The sequence below is a fragment of the Mauremys mutica genome, chromosome 12, assembly GCF_020497125.1.
Source record: "Mauremys mutica isolate MM-2020 ecotype Southern chromosome 12, ASM2049712v1, whole genome shotgun sequence".
NCBI classification, from domain to species: Eukaryota; Metazoa; Chordata; order Testudines; family Geoemydidae; genus Mauremys; species Mauremys mutica.
The window spans coordinates 16,028,794-16,046,731 of NC_059083.1; the positions used below are offsets into that span (position 1 = coordinate 16,028,794).

General features: G+C 55.5%; 2 protein-coding genes across 2 annotated transcripts; both read left to right on the forward strand.

The window, feature by feature from the left end:
* Positions 1–236: 236 nt before the first annotated feature.
* Positions 237–4,434, forward strand: LOC123346602 (carbohydrate sulfotransferase 6-like). Its single transcript, XM_044984077.1, has 3 exons — positions 237–334; positions 2,292–2,435; positions 3,264–4,434. Exons 1-3 carry the CDS (start codon positions 237–239, stop codon positions 4,432–4,434), a joined length of 1,413 nt encoding a protein of 470 aa, XP_044840012.1.
* Positions 4,435–11,694: 7,260 nt separating this feature from the next.
* On the forward strand, positions 11,695–15,882 carry LOC123345749 (DNA-directed RNA polymerase I subunit RPA12-like). The gene is made up of 6 exons (XM_044982796.1): positions 11,695–11,786; positions 12,403–12,502; positions 13,061–13,196; positions 13,444–13,544; positions 13,743–13,852; positions 15,356–15,882. The coding sequence occupies exons 1-6, from the start codon at positions 11,695–11,697 to the stop codon at positions 15,378–15,380; spliced, it is 564 nt and encodes a 187-aa protein (XP_044838731.1). The 3' UTR covers positions 15,381–15,882.
* Positions 15,883–17,938: the final 2,056 nt, after the last annotated feature.

Below are 17,938 nucleotides of genomic sequence, written 5' to 3' on the forward strand. Positions count from 1 at the left end.
GGGAACACATCGCCAGTGGTTCAAAGGACGGACCCATCAATTTAGAAAGGACCAGACTGAGGTCTCAGGTCAGGGCCGGTTGCCGGACGTGCGGCTATAGTCTGTCGAGACCTTTCAGGAAATGACTGACCATTAGGGGTGGCAAACACCGACCGGTCCTCTGCACCTGGATGGAAGGCAGAGGTGGAGGCCAAGTGAACCCTTATTGACGACATGGACAGGCCCTGCTGCTTGAAATGGAGAAGGTAGTCCAGTATGAGTGGTATAGAGGCAAGCATCGGGGGACGAGTGATGCTGCACATAACCAGATTGAGAATCTCTTCCACTTGGCCAGGTAAGTAGCCCTGGTAGCAGGGCCAGCTCCAGACCCCAGCGCGACACGCACGCGCGTGGGGCGGCAGATTGGGCCGGCGGACCTGCCGCAGTCACGCCTGCGGGAGGTCCACCGGAGCCCCGGGAGGACCGGACCTGCCGCAGGCAACACTGCGGAGGGAGCGCTCCTCCCGCGGCTCCAGTGGACCTCCCACAGGCGTGACTGCGGATGGTTCGCTGGTCGCTCGGGTCGGCTGGACCTCCCGTAGGCATGCCTGCGGCAGCTCAACCGCAGCCGCCGGACCAGTGAACCGCCCGCAGCTGCGGGAGGTCCAGCCGAGCCACGCGACTAGCGGACCCTCACCAGTCAAGCCCGCGGGAGGTCCGCTGCTCCCGGGGCTCCGGTGCGCCTCCCACGCATGACTGCTTGGGGCGGCGGAATATGTAGAGCCGCCCCTGCCTGGTAGACGGTTTTCTACTGCCAAGGAGGACTTGTCTAACCAGGTCCGAGCAGGAGAGTTCTGTGGGGTTCAGCCATGGAGCTTCCACGCCATAAGGTGCAACGACTAGAGGTTCGGATGCTGGAGACAGCTGTGATCCTGTATTATTAAGTCCAGGAGGAGTGGCAAGGTAACTGGGGCTTCCATGGGCATTTCCAGGAGAGATGTGTATCAGTGTTGGCAGGGCCAGGCTGGAGCTATCAATATCACTGAAGCCTCTTCCCTCCATATCTTGAGGAGCATGTTGTGAACGAGAGAGATGGGCGGGAACGCGTAGAGAAGACGGCCTCCCCATGGGAGGAGGAACGCAGCAGCGATGGAGTCTGGGCTGTGATTCAGGAAGGAGCAAAACTGCTGGCACTTTTGCCTGAGCCTGCTTTTGGTATTAGGAAATACCAGGAATAGAAGCTCTCGCCCTTCAGTTCCTGAGGAACCTCTTCCACTGCCCCGAGCAATAGGAGCGAGTGTGGGAGCTGCTCGTGAGAAGGGTTCCTGAAGAGGGATGGGGAAGTGGGGTGGAAGGCAGGAGGACAGAGAATTGGAAGGAGTATCCCTTCTCTACTGTGCAGAGCACCCAGCGGTCCGACATGATACAGGCCCAAGCAGGGTAGAAAGGGGATACTCAGGACGAGAAGGTAAGGCAGGTTGGATCCAGTCCAAGTGCTGGTGCACTGTCCTTGTTCACCCCTTCAAAAGGCCTGCCTCTGGCCGGATGAAAGTTTGGACGGGCCAGATCCCTGGCCTGAGGATGGGTAGCCTTTTTTCCGTCTTTTCAGAAAATAGAGTCCCACCCTCAAAGGGCAGCTCCTGAATGGTCTGCTGGACCTCGTATGGCAGACCTGATACCTGGAGCCAGGAGCTCCTTCTCATGGCAATCCCAGTAGACATCATCCGAGTGGCCGCATCAGCCCCATCCAGAGCAGCCTGCAATGAAGCTCGGGAAATGAGCTTGCTCTCCTCCACCAGGGCCAAGAATCGGCACAGGAGTCCTGCGGCAGCAGCTCTGCGGACTTTGCCGTTGTATAGTAGCAGTGCCTGCCGACAATGGCCTGCTGATCAGAAATGCGGAGCCATAAGCCACCAATGGAATAGACCTTTCTCCCAAAAAGGTCGAGTCATTTTGCCTCCTGATTCTTTGGGGAAGGGGCCTTGGTAGCTCTGGCACTTGCGTTGGTTAGCAGCATCCATGGCGAAGGAATCTGGTGGAGGATGGGTATACAAGTGCTGGTAGCTCCTGGACAGCACAAAATAGCATCTTTCATTGCGTTTAGACATAGGGGGCAATGAAGCCGGGGTCTGCCATAAGGTTTTGATGGTGTCGGCAATGGTCTTTATGAGGGATAGGGCAATACTTGCCGGGCAGGAGCGGGCGAGGATGTCCACCACTGAAGCTGTCTCCTCCACTATCTCCTCCGCCTGAATGCCCAGGCCCTGGGAAACCCTCCTCAGCAATTGCTGTAGGACCCTATTGTCCTCCAGGGCCAGGGCTACCAAAGTGCCCACCAGCGCTTCATCTGGAGAGGAGGAGGAAGAGACCCCCGACAATGCCGGAGGCGGCATGAAAGTGGCCGAGGCTACCGACACCGCCCTGGAATGCGACCCTTGGCTCCGCCCTTGGCCTTGGTGAAAGGCCCAGGGAGTCCAAAAGCCATTATGCCGGGGCCTGCCAATGCGCAGGCCACGGTGCCGGTCTTGTGATGATCTGGACTGTCTATTTCTTCTCCGACGAGATTGATAGGAGTCTGACTCCGAGGACTCAGAAAAGGAGGACGAGGGAGGAGTGGTACTGGGAGGTGTCGAGGGGCCACACCGAGGGCTTGGTGACCAAAGAGGCTAATGACCTGTTCTGGCTCAGGGGAGTGGTGCACCAGGGATGGAGACCGCGAGGCCATCATTGCTTTGCCCCCAGCAGCCTCAAACACCTCCAGGGTTGACAGGAGGTGTAGCTGTCAACTCGGCCTGGGTGAGCGAGAAGGGTCCGGGCTCGACCACGGGGGCAGGAGTCGACGCAACCATATCTGGCAGTGGGGCTGAAGTCATAGGCACCAACTTTCCCCAGTGCTGGTGGGTGCTGGTGCCCTGCCGCCCCCGGCCCCGCCCCTGGCCCGCCCCCATTCCAACCCCTTCCCCAAAGTCCCCGCCCAACTCTGCCCCCTCCCTGCCCCTATTGGGTGGCAGGGGATGGATCACTTGATGGGCACCCGTGCTGTTCATTCCCTCTGGGGCACCTGGCATTGGCCACTGTCAGAAGGCAGGACACTGGGCTAGATGGACCTTTGGTCTGACCCAGTGTGGCCGTTCTTATGTACGAAGGTTCCCCAGTCAATCCCCTGTGCATCGGCCAAGGTGGTGTCCATTACATGACAGCACAGGGCTCTGCCCAAGAGGCTTCTGAGGGAGGAGAGGGATGAGGGGACGTGCCCGTACTAAACCTTGTTCTGTCTGCGGTAGGTTCCGCCACCTGGGCAGGATGTTCACCAGATGTTCCTGGCGCCTGCTGCTCCTGCTCTCGTCCACACTCCTGCTCCTCTGGCTGGGCTGCTGGCACGGCGCCGCGCCGCCTCCTCCCGGCAGGACCCACATACTCCTCCTCTCCAGCTGGCGCTCGGGCTCCACCTTCGCCGGCCAGCTCTTCAGCCAGCACCCCGACGTCTTCTACCTGATGGAGCCGGCCAGGCATGTCTGGCACCACCTGCCCGGAGGCAGCCCGGAGCTGCTGCAGGGGCCTGCCCGGGACCTGATCCGCGCCCTCTTCCGGTGTGAGACGGCCGTGCTGCAGGACTTTATGCATCAGCCCCACCAGGTGTCCCAGATCTTCATGTGGCTCATGAGTCGGGCCCTCTGCTCCCCACCCGCCTGCGAGGCCTTCCGGCGCGGGGACATCGTGAGTCCGGGGGAGTGCCAGGCCCACTGCAATGCCAGCCCCTTCGGGAAGGCAGCGGAGGCCTGCATCACCTACAGCCACGTGGCGCTGAAGGTCGTCAGGTTCTTCCAGCTGGAGGCACTCTACCCGCTCTTGGCCGACCCAGCCCTCGACCTCCGCATCATCCACCTGGTGCGGGACCCCCAGGCTGTCTACGCCTCCCGCCAGCTCATCTCGCTCTACGCAGACGACCTGCTCATCAGCCAGGCCCACAATGCCACGCCCAACGCCCGGCTGGTCATGCGCAAAGTCTGCCACAGCCAAGCCGGCATATACCTGGCCACCTTGCACCACCCACCTTCTGCCCTGCATGGACGCTACCTCCTGACCCGCTATGAAGACCTGGTCCGGGATCCACTGGGCCAAGTAGCCGAGTGGTACCGCTACACCAGCTTGGCCTCCTCCCCCCAGCTCGAGGCCTGGGTGCATAACATCACCCACTGGTCTGGGCCTCCGGACCCTGAGGTCACCGCAGTGTGGAGAGATGCCAGCAAGGTCTCGCAGGCCTGGAGGCACCAGCTTAGCTTCCACCAGGTACAGGAAGTGCAGGAGATCTGCAAGCCGGCCATGGAGGTCTTTGGGTACCGGCCGGTCAGCTCGGAGGAGGAGCAGAGGGACCTCGCGAAGGACCTGGTGCTTCCGAGAGAAGAGCTCGAGACTCAGACGAAGGGCTGGAGTGTCTTCTCTGATCTGCACTGAGGATTGGGCGCAATGGGTTAGACGCTTGGAGAAGGAGGCGCTGCCTCCCCGAGCAGAGAACCTGCCAGGAAACGAGTCGTACACTTGTCCTGTGATTTTCCCACAAACCAGGGAGTGGATGGCAGTGGCAAAGCCGCACTGGGAATCCCCAGGAACTGAAATCCCAGCTACACCCACTTCTGGGGAGCCCGGAATAGAATCCCTGTCCCGCAGCACTAAACACATAGGACCAATTGACCTATAGAAGAGCTGTCCTGCTGCTAGATCCTTTATCCTCCCTGCAGAGACAGCTAGTCAATGGGGCGGGGAGTCAGGACTCCCGGGTTCTAGCCCCAGCTAGGAGAGGGGAAGGGAGGGGAGTAGAGTCTAGTGGGCTGGGGGTGGGGGGCTGGGAGCCAGGTTTTCTCCAAGCTCTGGGGGGTGGGAGTGGGGTCTAATGAGTTACAGCAGCATATTCGTCCTGGACACGAAACCTGGCCCTGCCACAGAGTTGCTGTCTGACCTTGGGCGAGTCACTTAACCACTCTGCACCTCAGTTTCCCCCTCTGTCCTAGACATTGACACTTCATGGCTTGTGCAGGCTGAGGTCCTTGTTCCCACCAGGGGCTCCCTCCATTCCCTCCCACAAGCTCCGTGTGCACCCTTCTCCACTCCATTTCAGGGACTCCCTGCAAATCACTCCAGGGGCTCTGTTTCTCCCCCGTTACCCCCTCCCCACATTTCAGGCTCCCCCATTCTCCCCATATCCCTGGGACTCTGCACACCCCTGTTCTGCACTGCCTGCCATTCCCGCCCCCCCCCATGGCTCTGTGTGCCCCACTTCCTCCACCAGTATTATTTCTATTCTTTCTGCCTGGGAGACAATTCATTCAGGGGGGCCGCATGGTCAGGCTGGGAAGCATTAGTGGGTGTCACCAACCAATTTTTTGATCTCTAGACAACTGAAGAGGTGCTTGAAGCTGCGACTGTGCTAAACAGACGGCAGGGACTCCATGTGTCCCCCGTTTCTCCCCTTCTGGTTTTCCGAATTTCCCCTAAATGAATCGGCTTCTGCCCAGCGATGCCCAGAACATCCCCTGACGTCTTGGAGTTGACCGGGAGCCGTGTTCAGAAAGTACAGGGACCGGGAAATGCCGTTAGGATGAGCTCAGCCAGCAAACAGAGATTATGAGCCCTACCTGACTCATAGGACATGCAGGGCGGTATCCATTGATTTCAATGGAAGCCTTTGAGGAGCCGTGTCCAGGTCTCGGGGTCACCAGGCTAATGGGACGCTGGATTTCCTGACTCTCCGCCCATTGTCGCCTGTGATAAATCTTCCCTTTATGCTCTAATGCCGCAGGGCTGAACTGGCACCACTAGGGTGACCAGACAGCAAATGTGAAAAATCGAGACAGTGGGTGGGGGGTAATAGGAGCCTATATAAGAAAAAGACCCAAAAATCAGGACTTTCCCTATAAAATCGGGACATCTGGTCACCCTAGGCGCCACTGACTTTGCCCTGCCGTCCTCGCCTCTCCAACTCGAACGCTGAGCGCCTGAGTTAATAAATGTGTTGCCATCTAGATTTCATTCACAGCGCTCTCTGTATTGGCTGCACTGTAGATAGCTAGGCCAGAAAGCTAAGTAAAAGGCTAAATCAGTCCAGTGGAATAGGAGGGGACTGAGCGGATAGATAGGTCCCAGCATTAGGATCTGGACAGATATCAGGGAATGTCTCCATGCCAAGTAGACACCCACAGCAGCAAGTCTCAGAACCCTAGGCCGCACGTTTCCTCAGGTATTTTTAGTCCAAGCCCAAGCGCGTAGACCTGAGCTCTGAGACTCAGCTGTACCCTTCGATGTTTGACACGTTGGGTCAGATCCTCAAAGACATTTAGGCGCCCAACCCCATGGGAGTCACATCTGCCTAAGGCTGACCAGGCACCTGAGATGAAGAAAAGCTGGACTGTCCCGCTATGGTCTCTCTTCTCCTCTTGGGTCCTTCTGTTTTGTTAAAGGCAGGAAAGAGAATCACCAGGCACAGCCGTCGACTGATCTCCAGCACTTTCTGCCACCCTACTGGGGATTGTTTGACAAAATAAGAGAGTCTAAGCAATGTCCCCTCTGAAAAAGGCCCTTGGAAAAGTTTGGGTTACGTTAGTTTCGCCTCACCAGCCAATGGCAGATTCAAACGGATGCGTGTCTTGAGTGGAAATTCTTTTCCCTCCGCTGTGTCTGACTCAATCTATTTCCAACCATGGCGTGAATTTTCCAGTGCTTTGCCCAGGGGTTGGAGTCGGCTGAGGTCTCCATCCTCAAACCCCTGAACCATGATTGACGGCTTAGAGTTGTACAACTGGCAGGGTCATGCTAACACCTGTGAGTCTCTGGGTGCCCTTATTCCATTCAAATTAACACAAAAGCTCTCCTGCTGCACGTGGGACTCGCTCGTGTTTGGTTCCCTTTGGACTTACTTAGGTTCCCTTCTGAATCTCGAACAGGAAACTTTTTAATGGCCCCGCCAGGGGGCTCGTCAGAGGCTGCATCACAAACAGACCGCGTTTTTAATAACCCCCAGAGCCCCAGTGGCTGGATCCTGCAGCTGGAAGCAGGAGCAGAGATGCTAACAAGGCCCAGCGCGACGCATCCGAAGCCTAATGAGGAGCCCTGGGATGTGATGTCTCGGGGCCCTGAGTCTAAACGGGACAACTGGCGCCGAGCCATGCCCAAACTTTCCTGTCACAGGCACGGGCTGGATCTCTTGGCATCAGATCATAGGCCAGCCAGACCAGTGCCCCAAACCCGTCTGCGCCAGGCCATTGGCCAGTGACTCCAGTGCCCCAAACCCGTCTGTGCCAGGCCATTGGCCAGTTATTTCCAGTGCCCCAAACCCGTCTGTGCCAGGCCATTGTCCAGTGACTCCAGTGCCCCAAACCCGTCTGTGCCAGGCCATTGGCCAGTGACTCCAGTGCCCCAGACCCTTTTGCACCAAGTTATTCTCCAGTAACTCCAGGACCCCACCCACTTCTGCACCAGGTCACCACACACTTTGGCACCAGGTCACTGTCAGTTGTTCCACTACCCCATACCCTGTTGCAATCAGTCATTCTACAGTTACTCCGGTACCCAATACCCTGCACCAGCTCATTGTCCAGTTACTCCAGTGCCCCACACCCTTCTGCACCAGCTCATTGTCCAGTTACTCCAGTGTCCCGTGCCCTTCAGCACCAGGGCATTCTCCAGTTACCCCAGTACCCCAAACCCTTCGGAACCACGTCATTGTGCAGTTACTCCAGGACCCCAGACCCTTCTGCATCAGGTCATTGCTCAGTTACTACGGTGCCCCATATCTTTCTACATCAGGTTACTCCAGTACCCCACATCCGTCTGCAACAGCTCATTGTCCAGTCACTCCAGTGCCCCATACACGTCTGCACCAGGTCATTCTCCAGTTACTCCAGTGTCCCATAGCATTCGGCACCAGAGCATTGTCCAGTTACTCCAGTATTCCAGTCCCTTCTGCACCAGGTCATTGTCCAGTTACTTCAGACCCCAATAACCTTCTGCACCAGGTCAATGTCAGTTATTCCACTACCCCAGACCCTTCTACACCAGGTAATTCTACAGTTACTCCATTACCCCAGACCCTTTTGCACCAGCTCATTGTTCTGTTACTCCAGTGTCCCCATACGCTTCTGCACCAGGTAATTCTACAGTTACTCCATTACCCCAGACCCTTTTGCACCAACTCATTGTCCTGTTACTCCAGACACACATACCCTTCTGCACTAGGTCACTATCCAGTTACTCCAGACACACATACCCTTCTGCACTAGGTCACTATCCAGTTACTCCAGACACACATACCCTTCTGCACTAGGTCACTATCCAGTTACTCCAGACGCACATACCCTTCTGCACTAGGTCACTATCCAGTTACTCCAGACGCACATACCCTTCTGCACTAGGTCACTATCCAGTTACTCCAGACGCACATACCCTTCTGCACTAGGTCACTATCCAGTTACTCCAGACGCACATACCCTTCTGCACTAGGTCACTATCCAGTTACTCCAGACACACATACCCTTCTGCACTAGGTCACTATCCAGTTACTCCAGACACACATACCCTTCTGCACTAGGTCACTATCCAGTTACTCCAGTGTCCCACACTCTTCTGTACCAGTTCATCGTCCAGTTATTCCAGTGTCCGATACCCTTCTGCACCAGGGCATTCTCCAGTTACTCCAGAGCCCCAAACCCTTCTGTCCTGGGTCACTGCCCAGTTATTCCACTACCCCAGACTTTTCTGCACCAGGTCATTGTGGAGTTTCTCCAGTACCAAATACCCTTCTGTACCAGGCCATAGTTCAGTGACTCCAGTGCCTCATACCCTTCTACACTAGGTCATTGTCCATTTACTCCATTGCCCCAGACCCGTCTGCCCCAGGTCATTTTCCAGTTACTCCAGTACCCCATATTCTTCTGCACCAGGGCATTGATGAAATGATGAAAGGTCTAGAAAACATGACCTATGAGGGAAGATTGAAGAAATTTGGTTTGTTTAGTGTGGAAAAGCCAAGACCGAGGAGAACATGAGAACAGTTTTCATGTACATAAAAGGTTGTTACAAGGACGAGGGAGAAAAAATGTTCTTCTTAACCTCTGAGGAAAAGAGAAGAAGCAATGGGCTTAAATTGCAGCAAGGGCGGTTTAGGTTGGACATTAGGAAAAACTTCTTCTCAGGGTGGTTAAGCGCTGGAATAAATTGCCCAGGGAGGTTGTGGAATCTCCATCACTGGAGATTTTTAAGAGCAGGTTGGACAAACACCTGTCAGGATGGTCTAGATAATACTTAGTCCTGCCATGAGGGCAGGGGACTAGACTCGATGACCTCTCGAGGTCCCTTCCAGTCCTATGATTCTAAGATGTGACAGATGGGAAACTGAGACACGTGCCCCACTCTACCCAGGTCCCATCCCCCACCCCAGCACAGCGGTGGGCTAGGGGCAAGCAGTGAGACAGATGGGGCTGGGCGCAGGGAGGGCATGGCCAATGCGCTGCAGCCGTTCCCTGCTTCCCAGCAGGCCTATGAAAAACCCAGCGCAGCTGGGAACAGCCCTCAGCCTGTCTCCCGACGCTCCAATGCGTCTCCTCTTATCGCATCGGATCCTCCGCCCCGATCCTGCAACGACGTAACCACAAACGGACCATGACGCACCTCAGCCCCATGGGAGGGTTGGCTCGATGGGCCAGAACCTGTGGATTCCTAACCTAGGGGCCCTCGAGATGGGTCCCCACAACGATCGTGGCTCACAGACAAAGGGACAGCGGGGAGGCAGCTTGTGAGCCCCGGAGCCAGTCACCACGGAGCTTGGCGCAGGCCGAGATCCAGATACGGTCGCACCTCTGGGGCTTTGCAAGGGTGCCAAATATCAGCGGCGCTGCAGCTTCATCCTGGCCACCCCCTGCTACCCCTGCTCTGCGCCCACTCCCACCTCCAGCCCAGGCCCTCCCCTCCATTCGTAGCCACCTGGGAAAAATCCTTGGCCCAGCAGCTGCTGTGGAGAAGAGGCACAAGAGAACTCAGGGCCCGGGGGTGGAGGGATCGCAAAGGTGGTTTAGCTCCCGTGACCTGCTCCCAAATGCAGGAACAGCCCCAGGGAATCAGGGCTGCTAGAGATATATTGGACTGACCGCGACTGAACAGAAGATCAGTTCACCGTTAGGAGTCTATTAGCTCCACTAATGAGCTATTCAGATACAAGTAGCAATAAGCGCTGGCCAATGGTGCTGGTTAATTAACCAGTTGTCAATCAATCTTTCAGTAGGAACACACTCCCCAGAAACCCTTTGCAAGCAATAAGGGTTATTAATGATCTGGATGATGGGATGAATTGCACCCTCAGCAAGTTCACCGATGCCACTAAGCTGGGGGGAGAGGTAGATACGCTGGAGGGTAGGGATAGGGTCCAGAGTGACCTAGACAAATTGGAGGATTGGGCCAAAAGAAATCTGATGAGGTTCAACAAGGACAAGTGCAAAGTCCTGCACTTAGGATAGACGAATCCCATACACCACTACAGGCTGGTGACCGACTGGCTAAGCAGCAGTTCTGCAGAAAAGGACCTGGGGATCACAGTGGATGAGAAGCTGGATATGAAACGGCAGTGTGCCCTTGTTGCCAAGAAGGCCAATGGCATATTGCACTGCATTAGTAGGAGTGTTGCCAGCTGATCAAGCGACGTGATTATTCCCCTCTATTCAGCACTGGTGAGGCCACATCTGGAGTATTGCGTCCAGTTTTGGGCTCCCCACTACAGAAGGGATGTGGACAAATTATAGAGAGTCCAGCAGAGGGCAACGAAAATGATCAGGGGACTGGGACACATGATTTATGAGGAGAGGCTGAGGGAACTGGGCTTGTTTAGTCTGCAGAAGAGAAGAATGAGGGGGGATTTGATAGCAGCCTTCAACTACCTGAAGGGGGGATCCAAAGAGGATGGAGCTCGGCTGTTCTCAGTGGTGGCAGATGACAGAACAAGGAGCAATGGTCTCAAGTTGCAGTGAGGAAGGTCTAGTTGGATATAAGGAAACACTATTTCACTGGGAGGGTGGTGAAGCCCTGGAATGGGTTACCTAGGGAGGTGGTGGAATCTCCATCCTTAGAGGTTTTTAAGGTCAGGCTTGACAAAGCCCTGGCTGGGATGATTTAGTTGGGGATTGGTCCTGCTTTGAGCAGGGGGTTGGACTAGATACCTCCTGAGGTCTCTTCCAACCCTAAGTTTCTATGACAAGGGCTCAAGCCGGAAGCAGCCTCTCTCTGTGAAATCCACCTCCCTTTCCTTCCTAGTGACCACAAACCCTCCCACTCCTGGGTCCCAAGGCTCTACCCTGGCTTAGGGCTTTAGATGGATGCCCATCACCCTAGCATCTGGGCGAAAAGAATTCTGCCACCGAACCACCAACCCTATTGTTCTCACCCACTTGTTTGAGGCCCGGATCCTGCAGAGACTTAACATGGGGCTCAACTGTCCCCCATCAAAGTCAAACTTGTGTGCCTGAAGTTAAGCGCGTTTAAGTCTTTGCAGGATCGGGGCTTTACCTCTTTGGGACGAGGGATGTTGCTGATCCAAGCGCAACGAAGCACCATGTGAAGAATATTAGAGGGTGTCTCGCCCCTTTCCCTGAACCACCTGGTGCTGGCCACTGCCCAGAGACAAGCTCTTGGGCTAGGTGGCTCCCTGGGCTGACCCAGCTTGGGGATTCCTAATATATGGACCCTGTAACCATGTCTTATACTGATCGTCGACCTCCGCCTGGCAGCGTAAGGGCTCAAGATTTTCAGCAGATTCCTCCACCTAAGAGGTAATGCAGTCCAATTAGAGGAAGAAGGCAAGGAGTCAGGACTCCTGGGTTCTATCCCCAGCTCTGGGATGGGAGTGGGGTCGAGTGGGTTGGAGGTGGGAGGCAGGACTCTGGGGTTCTATCCCTGGCAATAGGAGGTGTGTGGGATCTAGCGGGTTAGAGGAGGGGGGACTGGGAGTCAGGACTCCTGGGTTCTATCTTTCCCCTCTAGGGCTTTGGTTCTGAGCTGGCCCCAGAGGGGGGGGCTGGAGAACAGGACACGGAGCCTTGCACCTCTCCTAGTGCTGGATTAACTGCAGAGGCTTCAACCTGGGCTTGCAGACAGGGCTGGGAATAGCAGCTGGTGCCTGGGTCAGCACTGAGAGGCACCAGGAAACCTGGGAGCCATCGGCTTGGCTAGCAGGGGGCTGCCATCAGGTGTGGGGGAGGGTCGGCCGTGAGGGGCACCGGCAGAGCTGGGGGGAGGGGCCGGGCTGGCGGGGGCTGCAGGTCGGGAGGGAGGGGCACCGGGAGAGCTGGGGGAGGGGCGAGGCTGGCAGCTGTTTTCCATTGGCTGCGGAGCCGAAGTGCCTATGGTTGACACTCTACCTCTCGCCTCCCCTCTACTCCTCTGGAGGACTAGGGGACGCTCTAGCCCACGCCGGGCCGCAGTTGTCTTCTCCGAACGCTCAGACACGTGGGGGGCCGGGGGCAGAGAGGAAGCAGCGCACCTGGGGGTGAGTGGGGGAGGGGATCGGGGGGGCAGAAGGAGAATTGATTAAGGGACAGGGACCAGCCCTTTTTAAGGAGGCACCGGGGGGTGCTGGGGGCGACTAATCAGGGGTGGAAGATTTATTGAGGGGTCCCGGGAGGGCTGGGGGGCAGGGGTGAGAGGGGGCAGGGGTGGGGACTGGGTGGTGGGGGAGGGTTGGGGTGAGAGGGGGCAGGGGTGGGGAGTGGGTGGGAGGGGGTTGGGGTGAGAGGGGGCAGGGATGAGGGCTGGGTGGGGGAGGGTTGAGGTGAGAGGGGGTGGGGCTGGGTGGAGGGAGGGTTGTGGGTGTGGTTATGGGAGGCACTAGGGGCACCTGGGAGGGGTGGGAGTTTTCATGGGTACTGGGTGGGGGGTGTAAATTGATGCAGATAAACATGCCCTGATTTGGCCTCTCCTGCAAAGGCCCCATTCCTCCCCCCACCCGTCCTGGTGCCAGGGGCCCGGCTGGGACCTGCGGTAGCTCAGAGCAGCGCTGGTCAGGGTGCCGCTGGCCACCCAGCTAATCCGGTGGCTTTTCTCGCAGGCAGCCATGGAGCTGGGCACCTCCTGCTTCCAGTCGGACCTGGATTTCTGCCCGGAGTGTGGGACCATCCTGCCTCTGCCAGGCATCCAGGACAAGGTGACGTGCGTGCGCTGCTCCTTCTCCATTGACGTACGAGGTGAGGGCGGCAGCATCACACCCCACACACGTTCTGGTATTTATCTAGGGGAGCTGAATTCCCCTCTGTCCACTAGTGAAATCCCTCGGGGGGGGGCAGCGTGTTAGAGCCGGGTGGGCTGGGAGTCAGGACTCCTGGGTTCTATCCCCAGCTCTGGGAGGGGAGTGAGGTCGAGTGCTGCCCAGTGCATTAGCTCCTCTCTCTGACACACACATCCCTCATTAACTCTCTTCCTCTCTCTCCACAGATTTCGAAGGGAAGGTGGTCCAGTCCTGCGTCGAGTTCAACCGGCTGGGTTCCGTGCCTCTGATGATCGTGGACGATGGGCAGGAGGTCAAGGGACCCACGGTGAGTGAGGATTTCTGTGGGCGGGCGGGAAGGAAAACACACGTCAAGAGTCTCCTAACATCCTGCAGTGGGAAGTCCCACCGGTACATTATCACCTGACCTTGATTTATTTCCCTTTTATCCCAGTGAAGGATTTTTTGGGGGGTGGGAGGGAATCTTCATTCCATGGATTTGACTCGGCTTTGGTGATCCTTTCAGATCGACAGGAAGTGCCCCCAGTGTGGTCACGAGGGCATGGTCTACCACACCCGGCAGATGAGATCAGCGGACGAAGGACAGACCGTCTTCTACACCTGTGGCCGGTGCAAGTAAGGCCCCGTCCCTTCCCTACTGCTCTCGTGCAAGGGGAAAGACTGGAAAGTTATTGCCCGCAGGGGAGGAGACCCGTCCCCAGGTCACCTAGATCTCGCTGTATTTACTCATCAGCTAAACCGATCCAGGTTGTTCTCTTAAAATGAGACATCACGGTTAGCCCACTCCCACTCTCCCCAGAAAAAAGAATTAACTGTGCTTTCTTGCTGTACAAGGTGCACACAATGTGCACCCAAGCATTTCAGCTTGTCATATTTATAGGATGATTTTATACATTACAAAACTCTTCAGTAAAATCCAACCCACCCGTTTGTCCCAGTTCCTTTTGTTCTGTACCTTTCCTTATCTTTGTTGTGGATACTGGCATTCCAGGTACCGGCCTGTGAAGGGGCCTCCCTGGCTTGCACTAAGACACACAAGGCCTGTATCTTGATTTTTCCCGTCTGTGTGGCATTACTGCAGGGTATTGTGGGATGTAGCTTAGATTTTTCCCAGAGTGCTGTTCACTCACGCTAAGCCAGGCCTTGGTATAATGTGGTGCACGCTAACCTAACATCTGTGCGTTGGCTGACGTCGGACTGGGTGTGTACGGGGCAACCAAGATTTACCAATTAAAAATCAAAGTGGCTTAAGAACTTGGACAGAGGCTTCTTGTGTTGTCTGGATTGATTCACAAAAATGCACAGGGAAATGCAAGAACTCCCCCGCACAGCCCTGCCTAGCTAAATCCCAACTCTGTGCAGGGTTCTTCGCCCTGTCCCGGCTAAGGCTTCCTTCTGGCAGACACACCCTTCACCTCCAGCCTTCCGAGGTGGCTGCTGCTCCCTGCAGCCTTTCCGCCCCTGGGAGCTTGGGAGAGTCTTTGGACTTGTCTACACTTGAAACATGTAGTGTGGACACTGCCTTCACTGCGGGAGAGGTTCTCCCATCGGCTCGGGTAATCCACCTCCCTGAGAGGCGGTAGCTAGTTGAACGGAAGAATTCCTCCATCAGCCAAGTGCTGTCTACACTGGGACTTAACGTCATCTTAACTATTCTGCTTGGGGCGGGGGGGGAGATATTTATCACACCTCTGGGCGATGTAGCTGAGTAGATCTAATTTTCCAGTGTGGGGCAGTTTGTGCAGTCCTGCTGCCCTCCTTTGAGTCTCTCCTGGCTTCCTTCGTGGAGTTGCCCTTAGCCACGTGCCCTGCCTGTATGTGACGTAACTCATCACCCTAAGTGGAGAAAAGGAGTAAAGTGGATCAGGGTGGGGCTGGAATCCTCTATCTCCTCTTAAATGGAACCCCCGGTCACCCCCAAAGAGCAGCGTATGGGGGATCTCCATCCCCAGAGGGATTAGGGATACTGGAGGGGAGGGAAGCTTTCCCACAGCAGTGTCCTTGGTCTTCCTGGGACTTTAGCAGCATCCTGCAGCAGGGAGTTCCACAGATCAAAAAAGAAATTAAAAAAGTAAAAGCTTCTGCAAAGGATTGACGCTTGGCTTTTGTTGTGCGCAGGTTCCAGGAGAAGGAAGACTCATGAATGGAGCAGCACGGGGGCAGGGAGCCATGGACAAGAGAAGATGAGGTGTAACACCCACCCGTCCTTTACCCAGAACAACTTGCCTCACCTCCTAAGGAGATCCTTTTCTCGGCTCAGGCCCGGGTCGACCAATGGGGTGACAGCCACCACCACCCAGCGTTCACTGCCACCAGTGCCTGCAGCCCAGTGAAGCAAAGGAGGGGCGTGAACACAACCCCGGCCCTGCAGAGGTGACTCTGAAGGGTGTAACCACGGGGGATACCACATCCCCACTTCACATCCTCTAGGGGAACCTCAAGTCCTGAGCCCCAGGGGATGTAGATCCATTTGTGGAGAGCTCAAGACTCTAAGGCTGCTCTGGCAGTTCCGACGCTGGACCCCAGCTGCTGCGTTCTCTGGGGAGAGCCTGTTGGTGTATTGTGCTTTGTCGGGGGAGATAGGGGGGTTGCTCTGTTGTACCAATATAATAAAAACCAGCAGGATCTTATTAAGAGGGATAAGGCAAAGATGCCACATTTATTGTAAATACCATAACAAAACAAAAGACAATGTTTTCCTACTTGTTTCCATTACTACTTATTCCTTATACACACACAGACACACACACACACACACATATTCATTCACACAATCATTCATTCAGGTTCTGTATAGATGTTATAGTTACCAGCCTAGATGTTGCTCATGCCAAGTTACTGGCCAGGTACCTTGGTCATGAGGATGGAGCCGAGTCTGTGTCAGATGCATCTGATGCTCCTGGAGGTTGGTATCAGAACCATAGACTCAAAGTCCTCAGTCTTTAGAGTCCAGTTTTATAGGGATTTTTCCCTATGTTAGTTCATAGGAGTTGCCTCATTCTGCTGTTGCTAAATCAATCAGCAGATGGCTGGCTCCATTCTGTCAGATGCTTGTTTTTCCTTCCTTTGAGGTGTGGTGGGTCATCTGGTTGATCCCACTTGACACCTTCTTCAGCCAACACTGAATTCTTCAGACTGGTAACTCCCTAACCATTCAGTCACATACATTCTCTATCTTAATCACATCTATTTCACTGTTTCTTTACTTTTTGGGGTGTTACCAATTTATGTGAGACTCCCTGTCTTTTAACAATCAAAGATAAAGTGAGATGAAAACTTACAGAGGGTGGGGGTCTCTATCTATACACTATAACAGCTACTGTTTTGGCTTACTTAGAGTTAATTAATGTTTAACAAGTTTTATACAAAGTATTTCTTTGAGCAGGCTTCACACAGACACAGCTGGTGGCTTGCAGGTTAGAATCACAAATTTACTTTTAACATAAACCTTTAGTTATGAGGCATCAATTAACAATAAGTCATTTTTCATATAAACCATGTCTAATATAAACCTTCTTTAATATCCCTACAGCTCCCCTCTTTCAGGATCGTGGGCTCTGGAGGACAGACCAGCTGGGGAGTCCTTGGTGCATATTATTGGGCAAGGCTACAATCTCATCCTCCAAGGAGAAGTAAATAAAATCCTATTTTGTACATGAACCCTGCGTGTGTCACTCTCCTCCTGGGTCTAGAATCACAAATATGGGGGCCCCGTTGTGCCGTGTGCTGCACAGACACACAGGGAGAGACAGTCCCTGCCCCAGATCGCAGCCAATTTGGGGGAGGAGGAACAGGCACAGAGAAGTGAAAGGACTTACCTAAGATCCCACATGGAGTAGGGGCAGAGGCATGAATTGACCCCAGGTGTCCTGAGTTCCCTGTTAAAATGCTGACTACACCTTCCTGCTTCCCCCCAGGCCAGCCCTGCCCCTGCTACTGTCTGTAGTGCTGAAGCTGGCAGAGCCTGGCCCTTCAGGACTGTGCCCCCCACCCCCAGTCCTTCCTCCCCCCACCCCATGCAGGACTGTCTAGAAAGGGCTGGAGACAGTGGTGGGCAATAGCTGCCTCCCACCCATGTGATGCCGGGGGGGCACCCGTTACCCCCACGCTGCTCCCCATCTGAGATCCTCAGGGATTCCTCCCCCATTCCCACATGGCTCCCCCTTTTCCCCTCAGCCCCCCATGGCCTCACCTTTTCACTTAACTCCCCCTCCCACAGATCCCCCTCTTCCACCTCCCTGTTCCCACTGAAACCCCCCTTCCACCCTGTCCCCCCAAATATTCCCTCAGCTCCCCACATAACCCCCACCTCAGCCCCCCTTTTGCCCCACACAGGCCTTGCTCTGCCTCACAGCCGCCAAGTGTACCCCTCTCTTCCCATGTGCCCCCCCCAGCCTTGCCCCCTATGATCCACTCAGCCCCTGTCCCCCATGGTCCTCCACTGCCTTCTCCCCCATTTTCATTCCCCTCCCCACATAGTCCTACTTAGCCCTGCCCCCTGTATCTCCCCTTCCCCCCATGACCCCACTGAGCCCCTCCCCCTCTGAGCCTGCCCACTTCCCCTTTGCTCTCTCAAAACCCCCAACTGTATTGCCCTCCCCTTATGCCCCCCACTCAGTCCTCCCCTCATATTCCCCCTCTCTCTATGATCTCTCTGTGTTCCCCCTACTGTATCTCCCATTCTGCCTCCACCTGAACCTC

What these genes read in the sequence shown, in the direction of transcription:
- LOC123345749 (XM_044982796.1), top strand. Translation starts at nt 11,695, where the DNA reads ATGGACCCTGTAACCATGTCTTATACTGATCGTCGACCTCCGCCTGGC. An exon ending in CAGATTCCTCCACCTAAGAG is followed by an intron (nt 11,787 to 12,402) that starts GTAATGCAGTCC and finishes ACTCCTCTGGAG; the next exon opens with GACTAGGGGACGCTCTAGCC. An exon ending in TACACCTGTGGCCGGTGCAA is followed by an intron (nt 13,853 to 15,355) that starts GTAAGGCCCCGT and finishes TGTTGTGCGCAG; the next exon opens with GTTCCAGGAGAAGGAAGACT.
- LOC123346602 (XM_044984077.1), top strand. Translation starts at nt 237, where the DNA reads ATGGAGAAGGTAGTCCAGTATGAGTGGTATAGAGGCAAGCATCGGGGG. An exon ending in AATCTCTTCCACTTGGCCAG is followed by an intron (nt 335 to 2,291) that starts GTAAGTAGCCCT and finishes ATTGTCCTCCAG; the next exon opens with GGCCAGGGCTACCAAAGTGC. An exon ending in TGGCTCCGCCCTTGGCCTTG is followed by an intron (nt 2,436 to 3,263) that starts GTGAAAGGCCCA and finishes TGTCTGCGGTAG; the next exon opens with GTTCCGCCACCTGGGCAGGA.